The sequence below is a fragment of the Scyliorhinus canicula genome, chromosome 8 (assembly GCF_902713615.1).
Source record: "Scyliorhinus canicula chromosome 8, sScyCan1.1, whole genome shotgun sequence".
In the NCBI taxonomy this organism is placed as follows: Eukaryota; Metazoa; Chordata; class Chondrichthyes; order Carcharhiniformes; family Scyliorhinidae; genus Scyliorhinus; species Scyliorhinus canicula.
In genome coordinates this window covers 114,236,756-114,246,919 of record NC_052153.1, presented here as the reverse complement: position 1 = coordinate 114,246,919, position 10,164 = coordinate 114,236,756, and the positions used below count along the sequence as shown (strand labels likewise).

General features: G+C 47.9%; 1 protein-coding gene across 1 annotated transcript in view; it reads right to left on the bottom strand.

Moving 5' to 3' along the window:
* Positions 1–212: 212 nt before the first annotated feature.
* reep5 (receptor accessory protein 5) overlaps positions 213–10,164 on the bottom strand; it is a 53,433-nt gene continuing 43,481 nt past the window's right edge. The window contains exons 3-5 of the mRNA XM_038805081.1: positions 5,366–5,504; positions 2,702–2,870; positions 213–578 (exon numbers count right to left, since the gene is read on the bottom strand). Of these exons, the coding sequence (XP_038661009.1) occupies positions 529–578; positions 2,702–2,870; positions 5,366–5,504 (358 nt within the window). The 3' untranslated portion in view covers positions 213–528. The remainder of the gene's footprint in view (positions 579–2,701; positions 2,871–5,365; positions 5,505–10,164) is intronic.

Genomic DNA, 10,164 nt, shown 5'->3' with positions numbered 1-10,164 from the left:
TTTCTGGTTCCTTCGGCCTGTCCACATAGTGACATTATTTGCCGAGTGACCAACATTAGCCTGGCTTTGATGAAACCAACTATATTGATGACAAAAGAATTTATCAAAAAAAAAATCAAATCTCACTACCTCAAGCAGCCAACTGAAACAGCCTAATTTATCTGCAAATGCATTGAACACTTGGGAATGAACCATTCAAAAGAAGCGACGAGTCAACTTTAGAAGTTTATTGAACACTTACCAGGCAATAAAAGGACAAAACAGACCAGAAAAATGCCACTCTCAGAATTGCAACTGCATCATTAGTAATAGTCCATGAAATATTTGCAACAAGCAATTAAACACTGATTGTAATATTACATTGCGTACCATACATTTATTCCACTTTCTTGATTTTGGTAAAATTCAGCATATAGGTTATAAGAAATACATTTAAAGTGTGCATTGAAATTGTTTTTCCAACGGTAATATCTTAACACACTGGATTCCAGGGAGCTGAAGATAAAAGCAAGCTTTCTCAGACATTGCTTAAGTGCTCTTCTTCTCCTCGAACATTATATTTGCTGTTGCTTTCTTGGCTGGAAAGACAAAAACATAAATGTGGACAGTACTTTCAAATATTCCTCTTCTTTCCATCATACCAGCCAAACACAAATTCTGATAATGCCCCAAATTAATTGTTGAGGTGCTACCATGCTACCAACAACACTGGTTTACCAATTAAATTTTTGCACCCTTTCATTGAAAACTTTCTTCCCTTGCACCTCCCAAGGCATTGTTTCTATGTTGGGGCACCGAATAGCAAACATTTACAAGCTGCTCTAGCATTGCGCCATCACACTTGAATTGGATCCTGTCTTTACTCAACACTTTGCAGACAGAACTACTGAATAACAATCAGAATCTGATGAACGCAGCATGGACAAGGGATCAAATTGGTAACTTGGCCGCTTAGCTACTTTGCCTTACACATTTATCTTTTGAAATTAATTTTCATACAGAGATATTGAACTTCAGTACAAGGCCCTGGAATGAAGCATGTAACCTTGTGCAAATGATTCAACATTGCACCAATTTTCAAGCTCAGCCTCCTTGGGGAGATATCGAAGCACAGTCAAGAAAGTTACCCAGAGAATGAGTGTTAACTTGAAATGACTCCTCTGTAACTTCCAGTGTCAAACCATAGTACAATGAAACAAGAATCCTAGTAATATGTCTGGATGCAAAAGGCTTGAATTGAGACAGAACAAACTTGGGATTCACAATGGACCAGATTACCTACTTTCGTGATAGTGACCAGGACTACCGTGCTCTTCTAAAATAGCACTTGTACCACCAGACAAAGCCTCAATTTAATGCCTTATATAAAAGACAGCGGGCTGGATTCTCCATTCCCGAGACTAAGTATTGACGTGGGACAGGTTTCATGGACTTCTACGACAGCAAAACTGGCGCCGAACCTGGACAGATTCGGTGACTATGGAGGGACTAGCACTGGTGCCATGTGGAACACAATCAATTCCAATGAAAAACGGTGCGTAATTGACACATGGGAGGCTGACCAGCTGCAGCCGCACATACACATTACAATCCCCACACACTCATTCCAGCTAACAAGGTGACACTGGTTGCACTGGAGCGCGCCCATCCCGCTGAGGGTCAGCTGGGGCCAAAGTGTACCGAGGAGAGTGTCCTGGGGGGACACCTACACGACCCATAGCCCTATGTTCACAGTGGGCTGTCATTGGCTTGCCTTTCCAGCTGCAGCAATGTTGTTTGTGCCTGTCCACCCCAAATCCACAGCCCACCACCTGGCCACGCCCTGCTACTCCCCCAAGCCATGGCAAGAGCCCCCCAGCCAGCAGTATAACTGTCAGCAAACTATGGCAATGTTGAACACTTTCGAATGAACAATGGCTCCTTCAGCAGCCATGACGCCGGTTTCACAATTTTTAAAGGCACAAGTGAACCGCACCATTGAGAACTCGGCCCATCAGAGGCAAAGAATCGCAGATGCCCTGGAGAATACTGGGTCAGGCCTGCTAATGATATGTAAACGGTGTTTACTGTATGTGCGTTCTGGACCCCATTGACGCCACTTTCGAGGTGGCAATTTTGCATCAAATTGGCGCTCGCCATGATTTTGCAGTTGCAACCTATTCTCCGCCCAATCGCATTTCCCGATTTCGGCGTCAGCCAATGGAGAAGCCCACCCAGTATCTCTGCCAGTGCTTCATCCAATATTGCAACATTATATATACAGATTTGTGTAATGGGGGAAGGGGTGGGTGTTATGCAGGGGAGCTGTGTGTAAATACGCTGAAACATGTTATTTTTCAATCTCGGTCTTTGGGTTCCCTTGGACCATGCACATACTCCTCAGCAAATTGCTGAATCAGATTGATGCTAACCCTGCCCCCCCCCCCCCCCCCCCCATTACATATGCAGGGCAACTTGTTTGCAATTTCTGCTGATGCTGATATTATTCCAGCACACTCCCAGATGAGAGACGCGATTGCCGAGAGACTCTTTTCCTCCTGAATTAGGGTACTCAATTCTCCAGGAACTACAAATACAGAAATGTATCTCATCACTCAGAGGACATTTGAAGGTCGTGTAGTGCAGTAGATCTGCTCATCAGACTCTGACATACAAGTTATATTAAGAATCTACGACAGCTAAAATAAGTTATTTATCTTACCATTTTCTTTAAGGCTATCTGCAGCTTCTGAGGCCCGGTCACCAAGATTCTTCACAACCTCATCCAGTTTAGCCTCATGCTTCAGAAAGAAAGGGCGGATAAAACGCTTGTAGATCAGTTGAGAACCATTATTTGAAATGGGGACCATACACCAAACCAGGAACGCACACTAAATATGATCAGATAAAGAGATGTATTAAAATAACTAAGATTCTACATTTATCTACAACGATATTCCTATTTGATTTATTTCTATATCAATTGTTGCTTCAAATGTCATCACATGGGGCATTTTGATTATTGTTACATACTGACTTAAATAAAAACAAGCTCTGAATATTTGTTGCAAACATCATTCTCCATGTTACTGACCTCCCGAACCGATTATATATAACACACACCTGCCCTAATGCAGGAATTGACACCAGATCAGTTAGTGGTTTTACACATGATTTTATTTTAAAACTAAACGATACATTGTTGTTACAAAATATACATCCTCCTTAATGGAGGAGGGGGTGGGTTGAAGAGGAGGAAAACCAAACAAGTGGAAGAGAAAGAGTGAAAAGTTCTAGTGGTAGTGGGGACCGAGTGCTTAGGGGGAATAAAGGCATGGAAATTATCTCAGCAGGGAGTCACAATTTTCATCTCAACCAGAGATTGCGCAGCCTTTCTTGGCACCACACACTCTAAAACTTTGGATGAAGGAAGCTGAGGCAAGTTCAACATTCCCTCTTCACCAGGACAAGGCCTACTACTCACAGTGGAAGCGGTTTGGCTTCAATACATTTTGGTTTTCACTTCTGTCAATCTTCTTAGCATACCCTGATTGAACGATTGTGGCAAAATCTTCTGTCACAGTATAGATAGTTTGATAACAGACCCAAAGTCGCTACTTAGATTTTTGGATGGAGGGCACTTTCAGCATTGTAAGAAGGCAACACTTAGCCCGCTGATATCCAGCATAGTTACTCTGCCTCCCTGATGATGTATAGCATTTATTGTTAAGCCTAGGATAAACTACTCATGGTATCAACTCCTGGTATTCCAGTTAATGGCTGGTTTATAATAGATTACAGCCATTCACAGTACTTAAAAACTGGCACTGCAGGTACATCCCATCCCTTTTATAGTTTTTTCTATTAAAAAAACCTGACATCAGGAATTATAAATACTTATTGAAATGGAATGTTTACGGTAGCCCAAGTTCCTCCAGTTCCTGCTGAATCAGCAATAGATCTCGTAAATTAACTATTCCAAGCTAAAAAGGAGTTAAACTGTTACAAGTTCAAAGTGTCTCAACTTAAGTGTCTTCTACTCTGCCATTGCAAAATACTTCACTAAGTCATAGTTTTTCAAAGTGTGGGTCGTGACTTGCGGTATCAGAAGGGTCGCAGAGTTTGTATGTCCGGTCTCAGTGTCGGAGTTCTGGGTCCTTCTTTCCTGTCACAGGACCATGATGCTCAGGCCTCAAGAGAGATTTCAAGGTAAAGTTTTAGTTGAAGGATTTTGCTTTATATAAATACCTCCCTAGCTTTCTACATGGTTAAGCAGTAATTTTTACTGCTGTGTTTTCATGCAGCCAGCAGCTTTATGTGAGAAGTAATTGTGACAGGATTTTGGGTTTAAATCCAGTTACAAGTCCACCCTCTCATATGGCGGCATGGTGGTTAGCACTGCTGCCTATGGCGCCGAGGACCTGGGTTCGATCCCAGCCCCGGGTCACTGTCTGTGTGGAGTTTGCACATTCTCCCAGTGTCTGCGCGGCCCTCTAATCGCCCTGGATTACCCTGTCCACCGTTTTTGCATTTTACTGTTCTTATTACTGATCCTCCATGGGTCCACCACCCCCATCTGCTCCTTAAAGGCATTTAGTTCCCTCGCCATGCTACACTCTTTCACCGATTTGGGGCTGGATCTGTCTGTCCCTACACACCAGGGTTTCCCTTGTTTCAGGGCCATCCATGATGGCCATCGTTGCCATATTTTCAATGTGGATGTGCCCCTGAACTTCAGGGTTCCCCTTTGTTTGCCAGCCATTCAAGATAGCCATTTTCAATGCCCTTGTTCCAACTGACACGTGCGACCTGCCGTAACCAGCGTTCTGCTCCACCCCCTCACCCTAATTCCCCCCAGGGCTATCCACCCCTCTTGCCTCCCTCTCCCTGTGCCCCTGTGGGCCTCTCCCCTCCCACCCAGTTTCCCCCCCCCCGCCTAGAGTTTTATCCCCCCCCCCCCTTCTGCCAGACACTGCCTCTCCAGAGAGAGCTGTGCGGCAGCCCCCCCCCCCCCCCCCCCCGTTCTAGCCTGCTCGCTAGTGTGGTGGCCAACCCTTCCTTCCCAGCAGCTTGGGGGGGGGGGGGGGGGGGGAATTGTCTATTTAATGTATATTTGCGTTTTATATAATGATAACAGCCACCTAGTTTTGTTAAATATTTTTTGTTTATTTTTCTGTTATGTAAAAATTCTGGTTGAAAAAAGCTTTAATAAAAACAATTTAAAAAAAGATAATGGAATCTGATGTCCTATTAATGTTAGACCGGAGCAGCCTTAGTAGTTGATTGCAAAAAGAATCAGTTATGCTCAAAGGTAGAGCAACTTAAGTTTTCTCCAACTTTACTGCACATTGAAACACTAATCCATTATAAACTCATTTTGACTTACCTTGAAGATATAATAGAAGGGAAACCAGGAAAAGAAGATGTCAGAAAAGAATTCAGCTACACTGAAGAGACCATATACCACCCAGTACATCAGCCATATTGTATCATCCACTTTATCAGGGCTTTCGATGGCCTTGATTCTGCAGGGAAGTAAATTTACAAAATATGTCAATAGTACAAAGTGAACAGTTTTTCAATTTAACATATTCAGAGTCTGAACAAGTAGTGCTACAGAAAATAAAGATGCAGAGAAATACAAAGATATCATAGAATTTACAGTGCAGAAGGAGGCCATTCGGCCCATCGAGTCTGCACCGGCTCTTGGAAAGAGCACCCTACCCAAGGTCAACACCTCCACCTTATCCCCATAACCAGTGAACCCCACCCAACACTAAGGGCAATTTTGGACACAAAGGGCAATTTATCATGGCCAATCCACCTGACCTGCACATCTTTGGAATGCAAGATAATGTTCTTCAAAAATGGTCAGGGCATAAATGAGGGTTTACATGTTGTTTGGATTGCCCAAGAAATGTAAGGCAATTATCTCCTGATATCATGTATTGAATCAGTTTTGAGAAAGTGTGCATAACCTATTTTGCTGGTCAAACTGAAATGTAGAAAACTACCACCAGGATAGTACAAATGGGTTACATAATTGTGTTTTAAAAAAATATTTTCATTCCAATTCCTGCTTGACCGTAGTTCTGCGGCAGCAAACTTGAATATTTTGCCAATATGGTCCTTCTTTATAACTACTGGGCTCCAATTGAATATTTGGCAACAGAATATATCAGAGTTGACCTCAATGCCACTGTCACTCAATCCTGATCTCATCATGTGCATATTATGCAATCCAGGATCAGTACTTCAACTATTTTTCTCATTCTTGGCATGAGGGTATTAAAGAGCCAGCACAGTTGCAATTACCTCAAATCAGCACAAAACATGATTTTGTGATGTTTTCTATGTAACTGAAAAGGTGACCTTTTAGTGCATCACACCATGTGGCATCTTAATCCAAGTTTTAAATGCAGACAGCTCTAACGATCAACAATAGTGTTAAACGCAACATGCAATGCTTACACATCACAATGTGTTAGTTTTGGACAATGCAATGGGCCAGGCTGTATTCACCCCATTACACAGAGGACAATAATCTTTTTCACTGGGGCAACGCTAATTATAAAAGATGATTTTGAGACTCTTCCCTGTAGTACTACTTTATTAGCTAAACCTTAAGACCTTTTTCCAAGTAAAATTCAAATGATTCTACTTCAAATTAACAGTAGACTGTTTGATACAATCAACAAATTCTGATTATGAATGGTCACCATGACTTCCGGTGCTGAGCGGACCCACGTCAGGTGGTTGTCCTCCCAACCAGAACCAAAAAAGACACTTTTAGACAAATTTTGGCCGGAAAACCATAATTAAACAACCCCAACGGATGAAAAGGAACAACAGGGAATAAATGCCAGCAAATGGGGGCTCAAGAGGCCAAAGAGATGGCAGAAGTGGCGGAAAGGGCCAGGAACAACAAGCGGACGAACCGGCAGACCCACGAGGCAAGGAGGCCCAGGACTCCAAAGGAAGGGGTAGAACATCGACCCGAGCACCAGGCACCCCCACAACAGCAGAAGACGAATGGAGGACCTTCCTAAAAGGAGCTGAGCTTCCGGTGGCGGCAATGATGTGAGTGGTTGCACATTTGGTGGCTCTTGCTAGTGGCAGTTTTTTTGAACTTTTCCCCTGTTTGTTAATGGGTAGATGTGAGGAGGAAAAAAGGTGCAGGAGTGTTGGAAGAAGAGTGATCCACTGGTGCATGGAGCCGAGGGTCAAAAGCGGTTGCAAGAGTGCAAAAGGTGGTGCGACGTCTGCGGCACATGTGGAGATGGTGGAGGGTTAGGGAACGGTCCTGCCAGCTCAGTGGTCAACTGAGCAGCTGGCGAGCTTCATAAACGAGACGTTCACCCAGCAACGCAAGGAGAATCTGGAGGACCTGGCCCAGGCGGTGGATTTGATTAATGCGGTGATCGACCGCGTGGAGACGAGGCTGGAGGCCCGACATCAGGCAATCCAGAAGATGGAGAAGGTGGCAGGGGAACATAAGGAGAAGTTTGCCTCGATGGTAGTGGAGATGGGGCTGATGTGGGATCAGCAGAGGCGACTGCAGCAGAAAGTCGAGGATCTGGAAAACTGGTCACGCAGGCAGAATATTAGGATTGTAGCTCTGCCGGAGGGACGTGAGGGAGCAGACGCCGGCTGCAGGGAAGATGCTGGATAAGCTGCTGGGAGAGGGTGCATTCGAACGATCTCTGGAAGTGGATTGAGATCACAGGACGCCAGTGGAGAAGCTCCAGAAGAACAACCCGCTGAGGTGGCCCGAGATTGCACCATTTCCTGGACAAGGAGGGGATCATGAGGTCGGCCAGGCAGATTAGGTATGCAACTGGGTGCAGAGCGGGCCAAGAGGAGAGTGAGCTGCAATAAAGCCATGGCAGCCCTCTACAAGAAGGGGGTGAAGTTCAGGATGCTGTTCCCGGCACATTTGTGAGTGACCTATGAAGGCCAGGAACTATAGTTCAGTACATCGGAGGAGGCAATGAGATTCATCACAGACAATGAACAGGCAGGAGAAGGGCATTGAACTTTGGTGGAGATGCTTTGGAGCTGTGTTTAATTTGTGTTTGAGGCCACTGTTTTGCTTCAGGTTTGTTTCTGTTCTTTGTTGGAAGGTGGGGGGTTGATCTCTTGAATTGGTCTTGGGGTGGGGTTAATTTTGTTTGCACTAGCAGGTTGGTTGGACGGGGAGGGAGAAATCAGTGAGGGTAGGATGTTAGGCGCCATGGGCAGGGGCTGCCAGGTTAGCTGGGCGGGCTAATTCACAGAAGTGAAACAGGGGTGAGCAGGTTAGTGGGGGATGAAGGTAGGGGTTGTTATTTGGGAGATTTGGTTGGGGGGGGGGGGGGGGGGAGAGAAAGAGGAGGGGATGTACTGCTGACAGGGGAAGGGTTTCTAAAAGGTAATGGGAGGAGGTACGATGACGGTGGGCGCTCAAGGCTGGCCCAAGTGGGGCTATGGTTGATCAGCAGGAGGAGGGGGCAGGGAGCCTCCCCAACCAGGCTGATCACGTGGAACGTGCAAGGGTTGAATGGGCCTGTCAAGAAGGCCCATGTGTTCGCACATTTAAAAAGATTGAAGGACTTCCGGTAGCGGCAATGATCAGCTGAGCCGCACGTTCGGAGGCTCCCGGAAAAAACGGACTTTGGGGCTTTTTGTAAAGGCCCCCAACGGAGCTTGTGAGGCGAATCCCGACGTGGGAAGAGGCCAGGAGTAGCCCCAGAGGTCCCATGGTGGAGACCAGGAGCAGGGCAGGGAGAGAATCGAAGGAGAAAACACCCGGGGAAAATCGGGACCCGAAGGACAAAATGGCGGCCGGCGAAAGTTTTGAAGAGTTGAAGAAGTGGGTCGAGACGACTCTGCTGCGCTGCTTCCAGGAGATGAAAGTGGAGCTGCTGGAGTCCATCAAGGTAACCAACAGGGAACTGATGGAGACCCAGACGGCCCAGGGGGCTGCGATCCGGGAGCTGCAGCAGCAGGCTGCCGAGGGGGAGGATGAGGTCGCGGCCGTGGTGGGGAAGGTGGAAGTGCACGAGGCGCTCCATAAAAAATGGCAGGAGCGGTTCGAGAAGTTGGACAACCGGTCGAGGAGGAAGAATTTACGGATCCTGGGCCTCACGGAGAGGGCTGGAGGGGTCGGACCTAGCGGCCTATGTGGTGATGATGCTGAACACGCTGATGGGGGCTGAGTCCTTCCAGGGGCCCCTGGAGTTGGAGGAGGCCCACAGAATTCTGGCTAGGAGGCCCAAGCCGAACGAGCCACCGCGGGCGGTGTTGGTGAGGTTCCACCGGTTCGTGGATCGTGAGTGTGTGCTCCGGTGGGCCAAGAAGGAGCGGAGCAGCAAATGGGAGAACACGGAGGTGCGGATCTTCCAGGACTGGAGTGCGGAGGTGGTGAGGCGGAGGGCCGGGTTTAACCGGACGAAGGCGGTGCTCCACAGTCGGAAGGTGAAATTTGGAATGCTGCAGCCGGCGCGTCTGTGGGTCACCTACAAGGATCGGCACCACTATTTTGAGTCCCCGGAGGAGGCGTGGGCCTTCGTGCAAGCCGAGAAACTGGACACAAACTGAGGGTCCCCCGGAGGGGGGGGATGCTGTAGAATACTGTATTTATTTATATTGTATGTGTATTTGCAGGGTTTAGGGTATGAGGTGGGGTGGCGCCGTACGGGTGTTTTCTTTATGGGTTTTCTAGCAGGAGTTGGGTGGACGGGTTTGGACTGAGGGGTAAACGGGGTGTTCGGGGAGCTGGTGGGGGGGGACTGACAATGGGAGTGGCCCTGGAGGAGGCGGGGCCCGGCAGGGCGAAAGCACGGGCTTTCTGCGGGGTCCCCATGCAGGAGCGGGGGAGGGTGGACTGGTTGATGGGCACTATGGAGGAGGGGCAGTCCCACGTTGGGAGGAGCCGAAAGTAGGGCGGGAGCCGCCGGGGTCAGCAGAAGATAGCTGGCTCACGGGAGTGCTGTAGAGGGGGGGGGACGCGGCTAGGAGGGGTCCTAGCCTTGGGGGGGAGGGGGGGGGGGGGGGGGGGGGGGGTTACCGTGTTGCTGCTGAACGGTCAGGAGGGAGCTGGAGGACGCAGGGGGTGCTGGAGAGGGGGGGGGGGGGGGGGGGGGGGGGGGTGGGGGGGGGGGGGGGGTGGGGGGGGGGGGGGGGGGGGGGGGTGGGGGGGGGGGG